General features: G+C 42.2%; 1 protein-coding gene across 1 annotated transcript in view; it reads right to left on the bottom strand.

Annotated features, from left to right (window-relative positions):
- Positions 1-1,596: 1,596 nt before the first annotated feature.
- The window catches only part of TRIM71 (tripartite motif containing 71), a 98,567-nt gene continuing 75,801 nt past the window's right edge, over positions 1,597-24,362 (bottom strand). The window contains exons 3-4 of the mRNA XM_037890367.2: positions 12,621-12,755; positions 1,597-9,554 (exon numbers count right to left, since the gene is read on the bottom strand). Coding sequence (XP_037746295.1) covers positions 8,103-9,554; positions 12,621-12,755 — 1,587 coding nt within the window. The 3' untranslated portion in view covers positions 1,597-8,102. The remainder of the gene's footprint in view (positions 9,555-12,620; positions 12,756-24,362) is intronic.

The following is a 24,362-nucleotide window of genomic DNA, read 5'->3' as shown; positions in this document are numbered from 1 at the left end:
AATGATGAGGGGTATGGAACAGCTTCCATCTGAGGAGAGATTAAAAAGACTGGGATTGTACAGCTTGGAAAAGAGATGACGAAGGGGGGATACAATAAGAGGGCTATACAATCATGAATGATTTGAAGAAAGTGAATAAAAAAGTGTTCTTTACTCCTTCACATAACACAAGAACCAGGTGTCACCCAATGAAATTAATTTGCAGCAGGTTTAAAAACAAATATAAGGAAGTACTTCTTCCCATAACGCAGTCAATCTGTGGAACTCATTACCAGGGGATTTTATGAAGGCAAGAGTATAACTCTTTACAAAGGGAGAGTATAACTGAGTTCAAAAGAGAATTAGGTAAGTTCAAGAAGGATAGGTCCATCAATGGCTATTTGCCCAGACGGTCAGGGACACAACCCCATGCTCTAGGTGTCCCTAATCCTCTGACTACCAGAAGCTGGGACTGGCTGAAATGATCACTCCTGGATCACCCAATAATTGCCCTGTTCAGTTGATTCCCTCTGAAGCATTGGGTACCGACCACTGTCAGAAGACAGGATACCGGGCTAGATGGACCTTTGGTCTGACCCAGTACGGCTGTTCTTTTGTTCTTATGCAGTAACTTCCAATGTTCCCTCTTAATTTTTTACATCCATGTGTGGAATGAATTTTGTTATGTGCACCAATATGGAGGTGATGTGGGGTGGGGCAAAGGGGTTTGGAGTGTGGGAGGGGGCTCAGAGCTGGGGCAAAGGGTTGCGGTGTGGCGAGTGAGGGCTCAGAGCTGGGGGTGAGGGCTCTGGGGTGGGGCCGGGGATGAGAGGTTTGGGGTGAAGGCTGTCAGGGGGCTTTGGCGGGGAGAGACGACTTCCCCAGCCCTCACTCGGCGCAGCAGCCCGGAGCCAGGGGAGAGGCATCTTTCCTGGGTTGCAGCAGTTCCTTGGCCACGGGAGAGGCACCTCTCCCTGCCTGCGTGGCCCTTAATAGTCTGCTGTGTGGCTGCACAGCTTAGAGGGAACTTGGATAACTTCTGTTTACATCACCCTTGAAGCTCTAGAATTCACCCCCCATACACCAGGCATTCTCTCACCCACTTAATTCTCTCATCTCCAAGTCTCTGAAGACCCCTCCCCCCATATTTTCTTTCAACATTTGTCCAAAGCCGGGTGGGCTAAAGAGGACTGCTGCCTGCATGACCAATTATTATGCAATCTTGAAGCTAAATTGTGCTGCCTGGCACTTGTGCCCACCAAAGGATCCCCAATGTACTTCACAAACAACACATTTAGCACCCCGAGAGGTAAAGGAGTTATCACCCACATTTTACTGATGAAGAAATGAAGGCACCAAAATTAATCGACGTGCCGAAGGCTTACACTGGAACTCTGGAAGAACTGAGAATATATTTTGACATAAGGTCTCATATTTCCTATTCTTTATTCCTCTGGTGTTTCAGAGCCCAACTTACACTTCCTCAATTTTTGTTTTAGAAACTTTATCGTTTACAGAGAACCAGTTTTACTTTCTCCAAGATGTGCTTTGTCCTTTCTTCCAGGATGCAACAGAAAGATTTTTGTTTAAATGGATAACACACATACACAAGAGATCCAAGTTTGCCATGAAAAACTCACATTTATTTGATTAAACAAAAATAAAATAAACTGCATAGGAACATTTTAAAGTCCAGAGAGACACTGCCTTTGTTTTAAGGCTGCCAGTAGCTGATATATCATCTCCTTGCTACATCCTTCAGCCTTCTCTATGGACCACAAAGATACATTCAGAAGCCTCCATTAACACAAGAGTTCTCTAACATTGTTAGTTTGTTCTACGTAATAGTTTGCCCATAACCTGTCATGCTTTCTTCTTTGCAGTACGTAACATTTTAAGTTACGAAGTCCAGCAATTTTTGTCTAAATAGACAAGTGAACCCTTTTTTGGATGGTGGGGGTTGTGCTAATGGGAGGGTTTTTTTGACCTGACCTGTTCCATTAACAGTTTTATATGCTCTGTTTTTAATGAGCTGCTCAGAGCAAAGTCTGTCCCACTGAGAATTTTTTATTATTCGGAAAACAGCATGATCAATCAGTAAAATAGAAAAGCAGAGTGAAGCAGAACAGGAAACTACCAGAGCAACTGGCTCAAGAAGCACAACTTCCAAGAACTGACAGAATCATTCTCGATGCTCATGGCATTACTGTGCTGAACTATATCAAGATGACAGTACTTCTAATTCAGTAATTACGTTTTATAAGATGGGTTTGTATCTACAGTAAATCAAGCGAGGACTTAAACTGTCTACAGATTTTTGTTAAACTGGTCTTAATTGGACAGAGCTTCCATTTGTTTTTGAGGTTTCCAATTTCTGTGAATCTATGCTTCAACAAAGGACCAAATTAAATGGTATGTAGGGGCCCTCACTCTTTTTACTTAAAATGTATCAACCACCAACCAAGATAGGCATGACAAGTAATGCACAATAGAAACAATAGTCACATACAGTAAGAACCCTCCCCTCCCCCCACCAATTCGGGTGACTAAACACACCTTACAAACTAGTTTAAAACTTGTTAGTCATTTTAGGAGGAAAAAAAAAGCAAAACTCAGAAACAGGACATCTCTTCCTCCGAAGGAAACTACTACATAGACTGAGAAATATTCCACAAACCTATAAAGGAGTTTACTGGTTTGGTAGTTTAAAGAAAGGTATCTACTCTACTTCGCTACATAGACACATAACATTCAGTCAGTAAGGCTCTGTAAAAAGAGCTTTAAAACAAAAATATCTACCTGAGTTTGTAAGCTGATACAATCATTAAGAGAAGGTCTAAGACCATGCAGGTACACAAATCTTTTTTAGAACCATTATTGGTTAAACCATGATGGAAAAAGATGCCAAATTGGCTTGTTAACCCGTAAGATCACTTAAAAAGACATCAAGGTACATTTTCCACCATAACATTTACCAAACCCAACACAGCATATAACCATTAGTGGTTTTCTGTACCCACTCTTCCAACTTTTGTCACTCAACAATGACTAGGGGAGAAAAACAAGAGTTTTTAATACAGTAATCTGATAATGTGCTTCTCTAAACTTTACATGTAAAATAATGGGCCTGTTGAATGCCACTATTAAAGTCAAATAAAAACCCAACATAAGGGCTGCCTCTGGTAAGAACATTCAGTCTGAATTGCCCTCCAGGAACTTGGTTGCACTGTCATGGTGGAAAACATCCTGTTGCATCAAGAAAACTACATATACAATCACCAAGTCAAAAAATCAATCTCATTCCCTTCAAGCATTTGGTATAGCATTGCGTTTAAAGAAATTATACCCTTAGAGTCTTTTCTGACAGGATACATTTGTAGGCATGCAAAAATAGATAAAATATTTTTCTCTTGTAGAGAGAAGACCTAAAGGTCTTAAGGACGTAAGAACTCTGCAAATAAAGACACAAAGCATGTCATGTCAACCAGTACGTGTCATAATACTGAAAAAAAATCAGTTTCCCTTTGCATAATTTCTAGTGAAGACGAGTCACACTTACAGGAGGATGATTAGAATTAGATTTGCCTGAGTGTACGAATATTTGGTTTTATTTACAGTTCTTTAGCAAGGGCAGCCTAATATTTCCACAAGGAGGCAAAAACAACAAAAAAACAGCCACTTGTACACATCTAATATTTCCACTTAAACAAAAATGCATCTCCTAAAGGCAGGATGTACCCTTCCCCTGCACGCAGACTAACCCTTTCTTCTGAGACCTATCTGATACTAAATTGAGGTAGATGCTTTACTTCTCCATGGTGAAGTAGAACTTTAAGAAACAAAAACAGTTGGGTCTCTATTTGTGCATTCTGTACCACAGCAAACTGGGTTCCACTGATCTCCAAAGGACTCAAGGACCTGAGGTACAATATTTGTCTAACGCAAGTACCAGTGTTTAATTTTTTAGACAGCTCCAAACTGTTTGTCTAAACATCTCTATTTTTATTTATTTTCTTAAATACCCTATTACCTTTTGGCACCATTTGGATTCACTCCTTTAACAAATAAAAATAAAAACACTTTGGCACATGTTTTTAAAAACCAGAACTGAACATAGAAATTTTATGATCTTCAAAAGAAATAAAACGTATGGCTGGATCAAGCCTAAAGACTGCTCTGGAAATAAATTAATTTGGCTTAACTATAACTAAACAGACTGAGTCGATCGCCAGCAATTCCCAATGGAACGCCACAACGAAGTGCCTTCTTCTGTTTCCAACTTGATTATTTTTGGCCCTCATATACACTAAATTTTAGGTTTTTCCCTCTTTATGGTATGCACTTGTGGGCTTCCCCATATAAGTTATACTTAAAGGGTACAAATGAAAGGAGTGACTTACCGGAGGGTACTGCATCATCTAACCTCATGGCTGCCTCATAAGCCCTCAACCAGGACATCATTGAAACTCTCACTAAAACAGTTCTGAAATAACAGGACTGCTTCATATGGCTGAATTAGGAGATTATGAGCGTTAACGGATAACATTTCACAAAGCAAAAATTTACTGACAGCCAACATTGGTTTAACCTGGCACAGTTAAATTCCTTTGGGAGCTTTCAGAGCACAAGTCTGTAGATCCAAATCTGTTATTCTTCTCCAAAGCTAGAGCCCGGGGGGCGGGGGGTGGGAAGGGGTGAAAAGATAAACCAACCTTCTCCTTCCCCTAATCCACTTCTACCAATTCAGGAGATTATACTGAACAGTTTAAGAAAATGCAGGGGTTTGTAACCCAGCGTCAAACCTTTGCTTACCTTTCCTACACTCCTCTCCTGTATGTCTATTCGCCTATTTTCTACATGTATCAGGACACTGGAGGCATTATCCAACAATTGTCCATGAACATACATAGAACAAACGCTGAGCCAGATTTGAAATCCTACCAATTATATACCAAATAAACAAGCCCCTATGGGACATACGATGTTGGCATTAAACTTTTCCCTATAATATTACACGACTTACTCTCATCGCATTATAAGCACTTCATTTTATAAGCTACACTAATATTTTTCAATGAGAACAAGTGTGCTTAGCACTATCTATTACAGTAACAGAATAGGAAATCGTTTGGGTAGCCACACAGCCGTTTTTTAAAAACAAAAGCCTCCCAACATGTGATGTGAAACACTTCAAAGTCAAATAGTCTTGTTTGTGCTGTAAGCAGATCCAGTGAATTAAGTAAACAGCAACTGTAAAGGAAGACATTGTGCCTCCCCCAAATAAAGACAGGCTTGTGGCCTTCTCCAGTCTTGTGCAGCAACATATGACATAGTGAAGGTCAATGGAAATTCCACCAGCCTTCACATCTCTATGCAATACAGGGATGGAGACAGACAAGAAGAATTTTGTTGCAATTCAACTCAAAGCATGTCAGGAGCCCCAAAACACTTTATATTTAAAAAAATAAAAAAAAAAAAAAAGCCTGGGGGCTGGGGTGGCCACACAGGGAGAACAGAAAATACAAAAGGGCAACATCAGTAAGCATTAAGCATAATAGCTTTTCTGGCATAATCCAGCAGTGACAACCACAAAGGTCAAGGTAAAAAGGCCAAGCATTTTTAGTAAAACAGAGGTGAAATGGAAGTATTCTGCAAATTGTCAAATTAAAGCTTTCAACCGGTTATCTTTGGTATCTAGGTCTTTGAGTCTAATTTGTTTTCACAGCCAAGTTACAAATAATTCTCTCAGCGAAAAACATAGAACAAACAAACAAAAACAAACAAACGGTATCAGCTTCCACAGGCTACCACAAAAGGAAGGAAAGTGGGTTGTGAAAGCTAAAAGGGGTAATTTGCTTTCCCTTACACACAAATTCTGAAGAGCCATATACAGGTTTAATGACAAATCTCTCTAAAAGATTATCTTGGATTTTTTTTTAACACTATCCCTAAAATTAAACGCAGTTTATGCCCATTGCTGAGCATTTGCTTCATGAGGTGTTAGCTGAAAATAGCACAGTTACGTTATCCTGTATAATTTAGGTTTTGGGGTTTTTTTTGGTTTTAAAAGGGTTCTTGTGATCTCACTGACTCCCTCTTCATTGTCCACCTCTTAAAATCCTCACCTTCCTACGTGGCTGCTGTCATAAGCCTGGACAAATTATTAGGATTTCTAAAAACAGGAAATGAATTTCTTGGAGATGTTATGGTAATACAGAAAGCAGTGGAAGCAAGTGAAAGTGCACCTTGAAATTTCTTATTAATATGGAAAGAGTCCTTCAATATTTCAGGTTGCTTGTGTATGTGGTGGCTGGGAGAAGAGATGAACCCTTTCTTCTTCAGGCTTTTAGTTAATAACCTTGCTTCTCTTTCAGGGCTCTTCTCTTGCTGGAATTGATAACACTAATCTTACACCACTGCAGAGGAAAAAAAACCTAATTGATGCATGAACTCTTCAATTCTGCACAATGCAAAATCTCTCCATCCCCCATATTAGCCTTTATGGTTTGCCAATAACAGTCCCATCCAGAAGGCAAGGCAATTTCTCAAGAGTCCATGTCAACATCAATATCTAACATATTAAGATGCAAGCTATTGAAATGTGGACTGTAATCCACTAGGGAATAAAATTCACGTGGCTTGGTAACCAAAGCCCCTCCTCAAGATCTCAGCTTCTCAGAAAAACAAGAAATTCCTATCCCCATTGGAGCTAAATTTTGCAGTTTATGGAGTTTAAAGAATCTGACTAATCTAGTTTTTAGACACTGTCCCCATTTTAAATGCAGTTTTTCGGTGATGCCAAGGAATGATGCAGAGCTTTATATGGCTCCATTTTTCCCCATGTTGGTTACCTTTCACCAGGTGCCATTAAGAATGCCTGTACATTAAAAAATGTTCTTCGATCCTTTCAATCCAACTTTTTTTTTTTTTTTTTTTTTTAATAAAGGGGAGGGATAAGGGAAAAAGAAAACAAAAAGTTCAGCTGATGTCACTGACTGGTTTTGTGATCTGATTTTTTTAAAAATGTGGACTTCTCTGAAATGCACCCTGAATTTCCAAAGTTGTGCTTTATGTTTATTTTTGGGAAAATTTACTTTGTCCTGACAAACCTATTAATCTTTACTCCTCTAACTAAAGCCTTTATGGGAACAACAAAACGAAACAAACAAACCCCACAGACATTTCACATTAAACAAATTTTAACTCCAGGGTTCAATCTTCCGTGTTTTGATGCAACAGGCATCGATACACATAACAGTGACATACATATGATGGAAGGAAGAATGGAACCTTGTTTTTAAAATGTGGCTAATAATCAGACAAAGGGCTATAAAGAAATTATAGAACAGAGAACACATTACAGAAAGTCCTGCTTTTTTCATTAAACTTTTTATGACAACTACATGAAGTCACCAAAAATGATTTTTTTCCCCCAGAAATTTGTGCATTTTCACAGGGGCTTCACTTTGTGCTGTAGGATTACTGCACTTTTCAAAAACACATATGCAAAAAAGCAAACTTGCTTTTCCTGACTAGCGAACCCCACCCACTTCCACAAAAAGATCAAAGTCTTCTGGGAACAAGACACTATGTTGAACAATAAATCAAACACACTGAGGTATAAAATGGAGAACAGGAAAAAGTTCTCTGCTGCAGCAGCATTTAAAAAAAACAAAAACAAAACAAAAAACCCCCACAACCCTCCCCCCCACAAAACCACAGTACGATCAAGAACACAAATCCTCTACAAATATCTAATGCTACTGATTCCCCCCCCCCCATTAAAAAAAAATTAGAGCGCGCCTTTTTGGCTTAGTCTACAGAATTCATCATGCACCCACCTCATGTGTTCAGCAACACATGTTGGTGCATGATGCCCCATGTGGGGAAGAGGTAAAACTTACTGCGGGGGGGTGGGGGTGGGGGAGAAGAGAGGAGGAGAACAAAAAGATAATGAGGTAGATAGAATTTATAACTTCACAGGATCACTCCCTGCAGAAAAGATAAGTACATTCATCTGTAAAAAATTAAAGATGAGGTAGGTTTGAATTAACGTTGTATTTTTTCGTTCTCTTAAAAAGAATTTCCCTGAGACAGTTTCTTCCTAATTCAGATAGCACAGATTAGAAGATGAGAATTCGATTGTTTCCGAAGTCAACCACAACAATCATGCCATCAGGGGTGACAGCTATACCTGAAGGTCGGTCCATCTGACCAAAGCCACTTCCCTGAGTGCCAAATTTGCATAAAAAACTACCATTTGACTCAAATATCTGCACTCGGTGGTTCCTGGAATCAGCCACAATGATGCGCCCCTCTTGATCCACAGCCACGCCTTGTGGGCGCAGGAACTGGCCGTTGCTGGTGCCTTCTGACCCAAGGAAGCGTGCCGACTGGCAATCTGGATGGATGACCAGGAGGCGATGGTTGTTGAAATCGGTCACTACCAGATGGCCTTCATGATTGAAAGTCACACCCCTTGGAGAATCAAAGTGCTTCCAGAGTGCCCCTTCGAAGCCATATTTATTCAGAAACACACCATCAGGTCCAAACAGTTGAATCCGATGGTTCCTCGTGTCAGAGACCAGGATTTTGCCCTCGGTGTTGACTGCCACGTCCCACGGGTAATTGAATTGCCCATTCTTGGTTCCCTTTTCCCCGAATTTCAGAATGAACTGCCCATCAAATGTAAAGATCTGGATGCGATGATTATCCTTGTCAGCCACAACAATCCTACGCGAGCTATCACAGGCAACACCAGCAGGGCGATCGAACTGACCAGGCCTGGAACCCAAGGTGCCAAATTTGTGGTGAAAGGTGCCACAGGGCTTAAACACCTGAATGCGGTTATTACTGCGATCAGCAACCATGATGTACCCTTCTTTGTCTACACAAACTCCCCAGGGGCGACACAGCTTGCCATCGTTGTCTCCCTCGCTGCCAAACGAAAGCCCTGGTAGTCCTATGCCAATGTAACTGCGCCCAGATTTTACCATGACTTTGAACGGACTGTTCTCTATGTGCTGGTTGCACATCATGACAGAGACTAGATGCTCTCCCTCCAGCTGTGGTCTGTAACTGACCAGGTAGGTTCCATTCTGCTGATCATTGACATCTGCACCGAACAAGTTTCCATCAGGGCCCATCACCACTGCAGAGATCATATCGCCCCCCGAAAGGCGTGGTTCACCATCATGGTCGTAGCCTATCACCGTGAAGGAGGCCGCTTTGCCCTGTAGTGCACGTTTGAGACCTTCCCCAGTGGCTTTGGTCAGAGGAGCAAAAGCCCCACTGCTGACAAACCCCATTGATTTAATGGCCATATACAGAGCCTGGTCAGGAGGAGTGAACATGACTCTGTCATCCTCCTGTGGCTGTAGAAGGCCTCTCACATTCTTCAGCTCCTGCACTTGAGCCAGCATGCGATCCCGAGCCAGGAGAATATCCATGCTACGACCCTCCTCTAGGACCTGCTGAACTGCACTAATAGTGTTGTCCAGTTTATTTAGATTCTGACGCAACTTTTCAACTTGCAGGTAAAGGGACTTGGCTTTGACTTGACGAATCTTTTCCACCTTAAAAACAAGCAAAACAAACCCATTACATTTATATTAAAAGACAGCTAATAGTTCAGAAATATTTTTCTAGTGTTGCTTTCCTACCAGTAGTGCAAGTAGGGTAGCACTCTCCAGTACGCAGTATCGGCAAGAGATTTTTAGGGGGTACCCGAAAGACTTTGGGCTGCGGTCTGCTCCTTAAAGGAGCAGAACATGGCTAGGGAGGGCATTCATTCTTTATATGGTTTTAGCAGCACAATGCATATGCTAACAAACTTAAACAAAGCCTATGCATATGCTAACAAACTTAAACAAAGGCTTTGTTTAAGTTTGTTAGCATATGCATTGTGCTGTTAAATTGGTCCAGCCCTTAAGAAGGGAGCAGCGCGGGGGAAGGAAGGTGTTTAAACAGTGTTTTTGATTCTGTTTCTCCCCACTGGTCTGAATTATCCATGACATTCATACTGCATCACATCAAGTCCAAACCATTAGAAGAATGCCTCTGCTTGCACTGACCAGAGGATGTTTGGATTCTGATGTCAGCCCAGTTCTGCAGCCTGACAGGTATCAGGTGTTGTCTCCAGTGTACATAGAATTCTTCTTTGCAGCCAAACTAGTCTAACAGACTCCTGAAACTCTTACTATTTGCATGTCCATAGACCACTTTTGTGGTAAGAGGTTCAGGAGTCTGTTCTGTTCCTATAAAGGAAGTTGAATCTCCCACTAAAATGCAATGTTTGGGTACAATACCATGATACAGTTTAGTTTATCTGTCCAGAGACAGTTCTCATGCATGTTCTGCCAGGCTGATTTTGATTGCCCCTCCTGTGTGTCATGCTGAAGAAAATAATACATGGCACACACAGTTCTATGCCTCTTTTCCATCAAACCCAGATCGTGCAGCATCTTTACTTTCCTAGTGCCTGGGGGAGAGCAATACTTAGATAAAGGCAAGCTGGCAGAAGCTTAGTTTGGACATAAGGGAAGAACTGATAGTGTGTTAAGGGAAAGTGGGGTGATTGTCTTTCCTATCCTTCTTTCATTTAAGAAGTTTTCAATTTGGGGTGCTGCTGGATCCTCAATGACACCTGGAAGTACAGGTGGCACCAAGGGCCCAAAGCATCGTTTTACAACTGCATCTGTTAAACAGATGCAGTTGTAAAATTTTAGACAGGTAAGGGGGGTATTGGAGGGGACAGGAAGAGCGTGGGGGCCCCGGGCTGGGAGGAGTCACATGGAGGGTCACGTGGGGAGGTCACGTACCCTTCCTTGTGTCCCTCCCATGAGCGCAAGAAATGATTTCTACTTGCACCACTGTTTCCTACATAAAATTGGAGTGTAGTTGCCACAGGGATGTTAAGAGATCATGAATGGAAGGGGAAGTGGTCTGCAGGACAAACACTCTGTGAAGATGTGGTCCATGTGAGGAAAATAATTAGGGGAAGTGTGGATGCACATTGCAAACTGAACCTGCTGAGAATCACTGGCCCCTCCTCTGACAAATATAGCCTTAATTAAAAGCAACACACACTTCTGCCATGACGTTTTGCTGCATTAGTTTGCTACTTAAAAGAAAGGTCATTATTAACAACTAAAAATAGTCTTCTTTCTTTGCAATTGTCCCATCTTCCGGCCACAGGGAGCACTAAGGATCCGGCATAATAGGATTTATAGGCAGAGTGACAATTTTTTTTCAGTTTATATATCTGTTTTTCTTCAATACTTTAGAAATCCATTCAAGATGTTAATGGCAAAAAACACATGCCTTGTAAAGTTAATGAAATGTGTAATCACTTCACTGTTGCAGAGTGTACTCCACCATCAGTAATGCAGCCAAGCAAACATTCAGAAATTTCAGCCAGTGTGTCCATACGGTCAATGTACATAGCGTTTGAAGACTGCAGTTATATGTTTAACAGATGAAGGAAGAAGTTCTGCAATGGTGAAGTGTGGACATGTGTTATTAAACTTACGAGACATGCAGTTTCTACCAAGTGTGTTTTCAACATGGACATTTTAAAAAGATGCTCATCCCTTCCTTAGAACAGCTCCCTAAGGCCTAATATTCAAAAGTGACTAGAAAATCACTAATCGCTTCTGAAAAGTTAGGCCTAAGATGCTATTTACATTAATAATAATAAATAATTAAAGTCTTTAATTTTATCACCCTAGAGGCTTGAACTGAGAAGGAATGCAGGCAGGAGGCGCATATTTTAAAGCCTGGAGTTTCCATATAGTCCAGTACCTGCATTGGAGGGAAGAAACGACTCACACTGATCAAAACTCCCAAAAAAGAACCCCAATTCTACTCCTAAAACTATAAAAAGACTATAAAAACAATAAACCACTCTAAAACTAGCTATGTACAATTGTATATTATTAAGTGCGTCACACACAAGAGGACACTAATAGTTCCGGGCCAGACCATGCAGCAGTGAGAAGGAACTGGAAATGCGGCTGGTCTGCCCCACCCTTGGATGAAACCATGAGGCAAGACAAAGGATCAGCACGGACCAACGGACACTACTAATTTCAAAATCTCCAGCTGCAGATGCATGGTGCACATGCGTTAATCCTCCATGGAATATAATAGGGACCATCACTCGAAGTAGTCGTCAGAATTTGTCTGTTTAATAACTGAACAAGCCCTGTTCCCCGTGCTGCTGCAGGGCCATGCAGAAATCAGACAGAAACCAAATTTCACAATTTCTCTGTGAACCAGAAATCCTGTATTTTGGCCAGCTCTGTTTGCAGATCCAGCAAGAATCAGGGCTACTGCATTTCCTATCCATTCCTCTGTGACCGTACATTTTTGTTCTTAAAAGTACACATTTCGAATCCAATGGATATACATTTATTATGAGACACATTCTACCACTCTCATTCATGTTGAAAATACCTTAATCCTCAAACTGATTTTAAAATGGGACTACCTGTATTGTAAATACCACTCAAAATACAACTCAACACAAGGGTATCATAATATGGCCCTATTCTAATTTAAAGACAGGTCAGATTTCCATCTTAAAGGTTAATTGTTAGTAACTAGAACAGCTAACTATACCTATATAAAAAGCTTTTTACCTTCCACAGCAGCTCACACTCCCGTTCTTCCAGGGCCTTCTTATGTCGAGACGTCATGGCTTTGACTTCAGACTGCACCACCTTTGCTTTCATCTCAACCTGCTCCGCCACAGCTTGCGCCTGTTCAATACTCAGCTGGAGAATAAACAGGACACGCATATTGCTTAGTCAAACCAATTTAAGTTGCATTAGGTGATGGCTCTTACATTTAACCCAGTGCCTCCAGCACTAGAACAGAAACAGGTCAACTGTGCTCTCATAATGCTATTGTAGGACAAAGTTCAAGGCAGCTGTTTTCATGTAGTTTTCCTGAGTGCATGTCAGTTTCACATATTAGATGCTGGAATTTATACAAAATTCACTACATAGGACCAAATTCTTCCCGAGCATAGCCTGTGAAACCCCACTGATACCAGTGCAGTTGCACAGGATTCAAGTTAATGTACAATTTGGTCCAGTATTCACATGTTGATTAAGTCCAATATCAAACCTACATTCTTTAGACATGTGTGTTGAGAATCCAAAATGACCTTCTGATCCTCAAGTATTTTAGACTAACAATGCATTTGCTACAGGATACAAATCTAGTCTTCTAGTAAGACTTCTGTTTTCCACTAATGCAGAGGTCCCCAAAGTTGGAGCATGCCCCCACAGGGGGGCATGAAGGAACGTCTGGGGGGGAGAGGATGCAGTGGGCCAGGTCCAGTCTCCACAAGTGTGGGGAGGGAATGCCACCCAGCCCCTCCCCGCCCCCAGCTGTCCCTGGCTCCCGGCCCCACCCCCAGCCTCAGCTCCATTCCTGGCCCAGAGCAGAGGCTGGGAGCGGAGCCGCACTTTGCCGCAGGCCAGGCACTGGCCCCCACTGCAGCCCAGCTGTGGCTTTGCTCCCACCCCCAACCTCAGCCCCTGGCCCCAGACCCACCCCCAGCTATGGCCCCAGCCTCAGCCCCCTTACACTTGTCTGTGTTTCTTCCCCCTCCCCCCCCCACTCCCAAGCCACAACCCTGCTCCGAGTCCTGGGCAGGGTGGGGGCTTGGGCAGGGATAAGGGGGGCTGTGACCCTCAGAAGTTGGGAACTACTGTACTAATGTATGCCATTTCTATGCAAGTCAATTGTATGTAGACAGCAATACTTTTTGTATATGACTTAGTAAAATAAATCAACTTGGAGAAAGGAGTGGCTGCACATGAAAATAAAATTTAGTCTATTGGCACTTTAAAACTGGAGAGACATGAGCAAGTGTTAGATAGAGACTGAAACTTCAAGTCCTCTAAACACAAGTGTAGTCAACTTTCCTGTTTTATATTTAATAAAGTGAAACTATCAGCATTTTCAGAAGCATGGAAGTTGCAATACACCAGGGTTGTACGGTTAGGACCTCATGTTTTGACAGCTGAGGCTAATAATCCTCAGAAATGCAATCTTGAGAAACAGAATAGAGAAAAAGTGTTGTAAGTAGCTGTCTATCTAGTAGGGGCTTCAAACTAGGTAGAGTGTCTTGTGGTAATGGTCATTGGATGGGCTGGTAGGGAAGATGTTAATAGAATCTTATGACATCTGGATCAAATCTGACTTGGGTTAGGAACTTTTAAGAACATCACTTTCAATAAAAGACTGTCATGCTAGAACTCTATAATCTGATTATAAATGTGGATAAGGAACATCTACATTTAAGACAAGGGGAGCAATATTCTTGACTGGTAGAAGATCTCCTTGATAAGAGCAGAGAGGAAGTTACTTTTAAAAGGAAACTGCAAAAAAAATGGGATATTAAAGTTCCAGGCACCTAAATTCGGCCTCTCAAAGCCTGGATAACTTAGACCAGGGGTCGGCAACCTATGGCACATGTGCCAAAGACGGCACGCAAACTGATTTTTAATGGCATGCTGCTGCTTGCCGGGTCCCAGCTGCTGGCCCCGCTCAGCCCGCTGCCGAACCCAGGGCGGGACCCCGGCAGGCACCAGTGTGCCATTAAAAATCCTGTCCGCCCTGGCCCGCTCTTCTCCGCCCCCCACAGGGGCAGGGTGAAGAAGCTTGGTCCTGCTGGCTGCTGTTGCAGAGCAGGCAAGCTCCTCCCACCTCTTCCCCCAGCATGCTGGGTACCTGCCCCTCCTCCTCTCCCTCCCTGCTGCGGATCAGCTGATGGCCCTTGCAGTGGAGGGGGAAAAGCAGAGCCGCAGTGTGCTCACTGCTCTGGGGAGAAGGCGGAGAAGAGGTGGAGGGGAAGGGGGGGGGAAATCAGGGCATATCCCTTCCAGCCCCCTGCCGTGAGCTGCTCTGGGCAGGGGGCTGGGAGCACCCCCATGACCCTAGCCCACACACCACAGCCCTCTGCCCTGACCCCTACACCCCCCACACACCCCAGCTTCCTGCCCTGACCCTTACACCCCCCCCCACACCCTCCCAGCCCTCTGCCCTGACCCCTGCACCCCCCTCAGACACCTCCAGCCCTCTGCCCTGACCCCTGCACTCCCCCATGACCCAGCCCTGACCCCAGCACCCTCCTCACATGTCCCCAGCCCTCTGCCCTGACTCATGCATCCTCCTCACATACCCCCAGCCCCCTGCTCTAACTCCTGCACCCCCCACACATACCCAGCCCCCCCCACCCCATGCCCTGACTCTTGCACCCCCCACATTCCCACCCCCACCCTGAGCACCAAACGGGAGCTCCTGCACCCCTTGCACCAAATGGAAGCTGCCCAGGTAAGCACTCCACACCCAAACCTCCTGCCCCAACTCTGAGCCCCCTCCCTCATTCTAGCTCCTGGCCAGACCCTACACCCCAACCCCCAGCCTGCTCCTTCACCCCCAGCCCTGTACTCAGTGCTCTCCCACCCTCAGCTCAGCGCAGAGAGGAAGAGAATGGGCTAGAACCAGGAAGAAGGTAGGTACCCACTCTATGTGGGCAGGGCTGGGATCCCAGACTGGCAGCGGGCTGAGCGGGGCCGGCAGCCTGGCTGGCAGGAGATGGCGGACGGAACCCCAGACCAGCAGCAGGCTGAGCCCACTGCCTGTCTGGGGTCCCGACTGCTGGCCCTGCTCAGCCTGCTGCCGGTCTGGGGTTCTGGCTGCCGGCCCCTTGCCAGCCGGGGTCCCGGCCGCAGGCCCTGCTCAGCCCGCTGCCGGCCTAGGTGAACGGAACCCCAGGCTGGCAGCGGGCTGAGCAGGCCGGCGGTGTAAGATCAGCATTTTAATTTAAATTTTAAATGAAGCTTCTTAAACATTTTGAAAGCCTTGTTTATTTTACATACGACAATAGTTTAGTTATATAATATATAGACCTATAGAGAGAGACCTTCTAAAAAACGTTAAAATGTATTACTGGCACGCAAAACCTTACATTAAAGTGAATAAATGAAGGCTCGGCACACCACTTCTGAAAGGTTGCTGACACCTGACTTAGACGAAATTAACGAATAGCCTGTGTTGTAGGAAGAGTGGAGATTCTGTGGCTCAGTAGATGAGGTCAAGGAACTGCAGCCTCAGCGAGAATGGAGTGATGAGAAGCATTCTAAGAAAGATGCATGGAGATGGCAGTAACCCATTTTCATTCCTGTAATCACAGTCTGCTGGTCTGTGAGCTCTCCCCCAGAAGCAAGACAGAGCTCCCTTTCAATGAAAGGGCTGAAATATGTGGGTTAGATGAGAAGCAAGTTCTATTTCCTCTTAGGAGTCTGCTTTAGACAGCCTTCCAAATGGCCTCTGAGAACTAAGAACCAGCTCAGTTGTAAGCTGCGTTGGCCAACTGAATACAGTTTAGAAGATGATGATTCCAGTTTTACATTTAAACAAACAACAAAACTAAAAAGGATCTGAAAACAAGTGCTCAGCAGAAGGCGTCCATAACTCTCATGTGAAGCTATGGAGGCAGACCCAGATTAATTCAGTCCTAGTCTGACGTGTGCAAAATGAATTGCTCATCTTCTACCTCACCTGCGATTGGCCAAGTAATCTAAATATTTATTAGCTTCCTCTGCTACAGTGAAAAGGTGAGTGTTTCTTAAATTGAGCTGGAGCTTCACCAGCTACAGCAAGAGGTAATCTCATTTTAAAACCTGTCATTTTAATACTGCTAGGAGCCTTGTGGTTTTTTTTTTTTTTTTTTTTTTTTTTTACGGTGTATCATTAAGATAAATTTGGCTTTTTGTATTTTCCTCTAATAGGTTACCTTTCCTCAAGATAGTCAAAGAATAAATCCAAGACAAAATGAATCCTCCACATAAATAAGGCTGATTTTGTGGTCTAATTATCCAGTTCAAGTAGAAATCTTTTAAACTCTATCTGAATCAAACTCTCCTAGCTCTCCATAGACAAAATTCTGCTACCCAGTGTGTTGACACTTCCATCTTCTCTAGAAATCACAGTTCAGGCAGCCTCAATGCTCCATTTTTAAATCTGTCTTCTTTTCAGGGTTCAGTTTCTTTCTCAGCTTGGTTTTCAGTAAGTACCTCAGGAATACTCTACTGTTAAGGCCACAAAAGAATAAATTTAATTTTTGGTTGGATATTGATCCATAGAACACATCTCCTCCTACAGAGAGTCCCAAAATGAAGTTTTAGTGAATTGTATTGATCATTTCTAGTTATTTTGGAGTGATCTACCTAGATGATGAAAATGTAGTGCTCAAAGACAAAGACTGCTCTTTCAGGATTTGACATGCCTCAGTTTCTGTTGTCTTTTTATTCCTGTTTTCATAGCCTAAGCCTTAAAATACACCACATACAAAGAAAACGTGTGCGTGTGTAAAAAGCAGTCGCTACAAAACCCCAGCTGACTGTGGAAGTGAGAACAGTCTCAATGAAGGATGGCTGTAGCACTGAAACACTGCCAATCACTGAGCTATTCCCGCCAGCAACCTTTCAACACTGCCAGCTCTCTGCCACAAACCTACTTGTACAGTAGCAACTGTGCAAAGTGTACAGAACTCTAATATCAGAGGAAATGTCGGGCATACTGTATGGTTCAGACTTTCAGATTTCAAAGCACGTCTTATTACATATACTGCAATAGCTTCTGTTGGGATAGTCTTAAAAGCTCCCAGGTACTTGGAGAATAAAGAGGATATATAATTTTTCAGTTTATTATTAATAGGAATAATTACTTAGTACTTACACAGACAACATTTTACATTTTCAAAGCACTTGAGCTATACAAACACCCCGGCATATACAAACATAGTGAGAGGCAAGGTCTGGGCTAAGGAGCCCACTGGGTAATACTGGAATCAAACATTCCATTCCAAGGTGAGACAACAGATCCAGACCTGCTCAACCAGTTCCTATACTCCATAGCCAGAGTGGAGCTCAGTGGCGCTGCCACAAAAAGGGGGAACAGCAAACTGGTATCAGAGGCATTCAAGGACACTTCAGGCTCTATCAGAGAAGTGCATCTTCTGCCTGGACTACATACACTGAGGAAGTGCATTCTGCAATTTAATATGAGACAGTCTACCACTGTGACACTCCAGAGGCCATAGGACTAGGACTTCAGAGATGTCTTGACATTAAAGGGGTGTTATCAGTTACATTCACTGTGATATAAAGGCAAGGGTGCACAGCTGGATGCCGGAAGAAACTAGAAACTGATTGACACTCAAAATAAAAGAGGTGCATTTATTTAAAGACAAAAGGAACGTTAGAGATCTGCTTATGAACTGTGTGTAGTGTACAATTAGGATCATTCAAACACATAGCTCAGAGCACATCTGTTTTCCACTCTTTAGGAGGCAAGATGAATATATGAAGAAAACCGTATCCAATCATTATAAAAAAGCTATAACAAATTATGTTGCATCTAGTTTTTACTGCTCTCCTATCAATATACTAGAAGCTAGAAACTGGGCCAAATGCTGGCATAAATTTTCAGAAACAGTTCCATCTTGATTATTTCCCATCAGACTGGTTTAATTTTTTTATATCAGTAGCATAAAAATGACTGACTTTTTAGAACCATTCTTTCCCTATTGTTCCAAGATTTGACAGAAAGAATATGCCATTTAAAATCTACATAAAAGGACTACTTGATAATCCCACTGACAAACTATATGAAAACAATTTGCATCTTTCAAAGACACGGACTTTCTCCAGTCCCTTTTGAATCGTATGTAACACTGAAGAGCCAGATACTCAGCTCTTGTAAATCTGCATAGCTCCACCGAAATTAATGTAGCTACACCAATTTACATAAGCCAACGATCTAGCTAATGTAAATGTTATCTGTGAATATAAAAAATACATTAAAATAGAGTTAAGGTTGAAAGTATATATCAGTAACTCAAGAGTAAAATCCTTACAGGGATGTCATAATTAACATCACAGAAAGCATTATAAGACCAGGAAACTTAGACAGAATCTAAACATGTTAAGGTATAGGTGTCTTAACTGTGCATTTCCAAGTAACTTCAATTCTAGCCTATAATGACACCATGCAAAACAAATGTACAATTATAATTAGTATATTACGGTATTTGCTGGTCTGGATTAAATTCAACTGGTTTCTAAAAAACATATTTGATTTTTCATTTTTGATTCATGTAGTCACAACAGGTGGAGTTAAGTGTTCTAAATGCCTTTACTACAGCGTTTCCAAATTTTAATATGTTTACATTTCTTTTAAATTTACGCCTTGAGCCTAACACTGAATCCTGAATTAGTAATGCTTGTTTTAGGGAGGATTACAACAGCCCCTGTGATGTGTTTATTCCGTGAATTACAGCTATATATCCTTCACCTTAAGTCCATTTAAGCAAGTTTTGTCTGGGAAGTTTCCTTTTGTAAAAGATTTAAAATGTCAGAAATGAACATCAAACAAGAATGCCAAAGAGAATGTTACATGTGGTATTTCTAATGGTTTGGAGATCAGCAGCAGCATCTTTAAGCCTTTTTTACTTTAGCTTTAAGGGCTAATTTCACCAGTACACCACATGGCTGCTTTCTCCCACTCTGGCGCAGAGCAAAGCAGTCCGCTTCCATCTCCCCATTTCCTTCTGCACATGCCCACCTCACCACAGGCTTTCCTCCTACCCACTCCTCTGAATAGATTTGGTGCAACAAGTAGTTTGAGACGTTTTTAGGATTAATGGACTTTTTTTTTTTTTTTTTTTTTTGCAATTCTTCATAATGGAAAGTGTCTTCTTTAGCTACTGGTTCCCACTGTTCCCCACACAAGTGAAGCCAACCTGGCTTCAACTAAGATGGTAGCTCCCCTGTGCTGTCAGGAAGCAGCATCTTAGGGCACGTCTTCACTAGCAATGTTAAAGCGCTGCAGCGGCAGCAGTTTAATGTGGCTATGCAGAGAGCTCCCAGTGCTAAAAAAACCCACCTCCACAAGGGGAATAGCTACCAGCGCTGGGAGCGTGGCTCCCACTGCTGGTGCACCGTCTACACTGGCACGTCACAGCGCTGAAACTTGCAGCGCTCAGGGGGGTGTTTTTTCACACCCCTGAGTGAGAAAGTTGGAGCGCTGTAAAGTGCCAGTGTAGAGAAGCCCTTAGTGAGTGAACTTTGGCACCATCACTATTGGCAACAATGTGAAAGAGGGCACCTTTATGAGATTAAATCTAATTTGCAAGTGGGCTAAACAGATGGGTTAAAATAGCAAAGATGCTAATATATAGCAACTAGTGACAAGTTGCGTTTCTGGATTTGTTTTGGCTTTTAATACTTTGTCAAATTAAGGTAAAACTGAAAGCTCCAATTGCTTTGCTGGTATTGGGGATGTTAGTGCTGTTTCCAAGTGTGTCCCTACTCCAATCCCTATCCAGTGATATTCCCCAAAGTAAAAACTGACTACCCAGAGATGTATCAGTTTGTCTCTGCTCAACATTTACTGGGTTTAACTAAAAACTATTCCTAAAATCCACCTAATTAAGCTGGTTTAAGTTTTCAACATAGACTAGAGCCAGAGACCAGCCAGATGGAAATTTTTATTTGTTTGCGGGAGGGAGGGGAGATTGTTTTGAGTTGAGAGGGGAGCTGAAGGAAGGGGGACTAAAACAAAAACGCAGAGTTTTGATGGAAATAAGGCTAAAAAAGCTAGAAAACTGGCAGACTAGAAATAGTAACAAAGCTCCATTTTTAGAGCAAAAAGCAGACAACTTTGGTTTGCATTTTTTACATATAAGTTTTTCCCAAAAACTTTTAGGCATGAGCAATTTGCAGAAACGCCAGCATTAGCAACATTCATTTTTCCTGACACTCCTCCCACCCCAAGTTTTTAATTCAAGGAATTTAGCAAACACAGCGGGACAAAGAAGAATATTAAATACTTGAAGGGATTCAACCAACCTAAATATCATATGTGGTAAACAAACATTTCTACCACTTTTATAAATAAAATCTTAAATCTAAGAGTGATTTGAGTAAATCCGTTTGATCTGACACTATTTATGGTGTTTACAGTTTTACACTTCTTTTAGCTTGGGCAATAAAAAAACCAAACCAGTTTCACTGGCAAAATCAGTGTTAGTTTCAGGATCTCAGCGCATGGGGGATGGTAGTTAAAACAGGCTATTCAAGTGGATTTATTTGTAAATTGTTGACATGTTTCTATTTGTCCTAGGCTTTATAGGGAGCTCCAGTTTGCCAAAAAGTTATATTTTGGACCAGATACAGACTGACCTATAATAAAGTTTATCACTATTGTTTGCAATGCCCTTTTTCAGCGCACACACACACACACACAAGTCCATGACATCTTAAAACTTAGAAATAAAGATCCTTTTCTTACACAGTAACTAGCTTAATACTAGTGCAGAACCTGCACAAGGCAGGTCCTTGCAAACGAGACAGTTTAACGAGAAGTGTAGAAACAGTGATTAAAAAAAAAAAAGATACACCCAGCAGGCCTTGAGAATATTGGACTTTTTTGGATATTTACTATGCAGCTTCACTGGTGAGAGCACTAGATCTGACAGGGCACCAGCATATTCACCCCTTTGTCATTTGACACAGCTCAGAGTAGATCTAAGCAACAATGCTGGTGAACAATGTTGTCTTGCCTACATTAGTACTCAAATCAGTTCAGCAGCAGCAGCGGTGGTGCAGACAATTCTCTATCAAACTAGCGTATTGTTCCACATCTCTCTAACATTAAATTCCTATCAACGCAAGCTAAGCATGGAAAGATTTCGGGTGGCCTTCCAGACTCACTGGTGAGTGGGAGAAGGGGAAGATTGATATGTTTTGCTTTTGGTCTTTCTAGATTCCTTTTAATTTCTTAAGTGTTAGATGGTCAGACTCCACCCCATCTGCTTCCTAGCTGGGTGCTACTTATTACCTTGCCAACAGGCAATCCCCTCAGCAATCCTCTCAATTTATTTCAGTAAGACAAAAAGGCATTGCCCTAATAGCCCTGCCTACCACCAACTCTGAAGTCTTTGATGTTGGAAGGTAACAGAACCACTTCCTCTGTGTTCTGCTAACGACCCAGGCCTGTTACAGTCTTCAGCTTTTAAACAACATACTGTCAAACACCACAGCAAAGGCAACTAAGGGACTGCCCAGGCTAAGCAAGGTAGTGTATTCCTAAAATCTCGTTATCCAACTTATTTGAATCAACATGTTTTGAAACCACTGTAGATGGCGTAAATTGTATTTTAACACATTAGTCTGGAGGCCAATGCTATGGCAGGTTAATACCCACCTCAAACATCTATTAAAAATACAACTTGCCCTGTTGAGATAGGGTTTTACAAACAAGTTCACTAACACGTTTTTTTTTTTTTTAAAACCCACACCTCTTTTATCCTAGTCTAGACATACCCTGAGATGCATGTCAGCAGGAGTGGCAGACTGAACTAACTTATTTACAACATCCTTTTCAGATTTTTAACTGAGTTTCCTCCAGAACCTCAGAGAGAGTTCAAATAAATTTCCCTTTCTGCAAAACTTCCAGTTGGGGTTATCTGCATGCTTTCCAGACATCTCAACATAGGGGGCTCAATATCCTAACTCCTATCCCCACTTAAGCACAGTTTATCTTTTCTTCTCTAAGAAGTTGGTAAATTTTACATAAAGTTCATCAGCATGGCAGAAACCTATCACTTCTATCTATCCTTAAGTTCCAATGTCATGGCAACATTCCTTTTAAAGCCTGTAAACACCAATCCTTCAACCAACCAGCGGAATTGCTAAAACAGGAACATGAACTGATCCTCCAAGGATTGAGCACGTCACCTCCACAGCCCTCCCTGTGCTATTTTAATACTAGACAACTGGGCTAGTCTCAAAAACCAGTCATTTACGCAGTTTGTATCAACATTTTAGAAAAGAGACTCAACCAAGCTAGTCTACAAGGTCTGGATGCAGTTTCTTCTGGACCTGTCAACATAGATTTGCTAGAGATGTGGGAAGCATTCCCTATTCCATGTGCGGAACCCATAGCTTTGATTCCCTTATGGACTGGAAGAAAGAAATCTCTCCTCCATAACTGGCTTTCCTGTGTGGCAGTGTCACTAACCTTTCAGCTTGACCTTCACCCTCTGAATTTCACGTATACATTTTTTCCCTCAGTTCTGAATTATTTGTAGGATTCACATTTACAAGATCTTGTAGATCCAACACTTTTTGTGCTTCCCCAGTCCTGAACTGTCATTAACAGCTTCACTCATCATGAAATTAGGTGTCTTCTGCCAGCTGTTTTAAGTGTGGGAAAAAAATTAGAAAGGAATGGTGAGAGATAGTAAAAGAAGCAGAGAAAGGAATGAAGCAGATTTAGGAGGAGAAAGGTGAACGTGATAATACACATAACTCTTTGCAGATTGGTACTGTAACCCATGTTGCTAATTTCTGCTTTAAAAAAATTAAGAGGCACAGTCTGCTACTCAATCATCCCAACTGGTGCAAATAAAGCATCAACATCAACAGAAGTAAAAAACAATAATCTACTTACTAACAGACAGACCCTTGTGCAGGCCAGCTTGAAGAAATTCAACGTTACTGTACTTCTGAGGTTCTTTTAGCTACCATACCCTCCTCTTCGCTCAAACTTGGGGCACATTAAATATTTCTACATGGTTTCTATGGAACAGATCTGACATCTGTCAACTCTTGTCTCAGAAACAAAGCGGACATCTTAAGCAGGACTGGAAGGAGTTGTGACGTACTAGACCCTACATGAGCACAAAGCTTTAGGTGAGCCACCCACTTCTGAGCTCCAGAAATCCCAATGATTTTCTGTGTTCTGGCTCACGTGTCTTTTAGAGGACTACAGTGCACAACCCCCCAAGAATGAACCTCCAGAAACTGGGAGAGGAAGAAATAGCCTACAATTTAATATCTATGTTGTACTAGTACTTCTTGTGCTACTCAAGTATGAGCATAAAAGTGACAGCTGCTGCCCAAGAGCTTAATTATCATATTTATGTTTTGTTCTTTATTTCTCTAGCTTAGGTACTTATATGGCCCGCATTACTATACTGAGAGCCTCACAATCTAATGTGTTTATCTTCACTGCACCCCTAAAAGGTAGGGATGTATTAGCCCATTTTACAGGTGGGGAACTAAGGCACAGAGAAACTAAGTGACTTGCTCGAAGTCACACAAGAAGCCTATGGCACAGCAGGGAACTAGTCTCCCATCCAATTTCTCCCAACCCAACCCAACCCATAAATCCCTCCTCTCATGACCAGCAGCAGCAGCTGAGAGGCTCCAATTTGTAGCCCTTGGTAAGAGGATGTTCTACCAGATAGAATTAGTGATTTATCACTCAAACCTCAAAATTACTGATATGTACTCTCA

The sequence above is a fragment of the Chelonia mydas genome, chromosome 2 (genome assembly GCF_015237465.2).
Source record: "Chelonia mydas isolate rCheMyd1 chromosome 2, rCheMyd1.pri.v2, whole genome shotgun sequence".
In the NCBI taxonomy this organism is placed as follows: domain Eukaryota; kingdom Metazoa; phylum Chordata; order Testudines; family Cheloniidae; genus Chelonia; species Chelonia mydas.
Note: the sequence above shows the minus strand (reverse complement) of the source record. Positions and strands in the feature narration are given on the sequence as shown.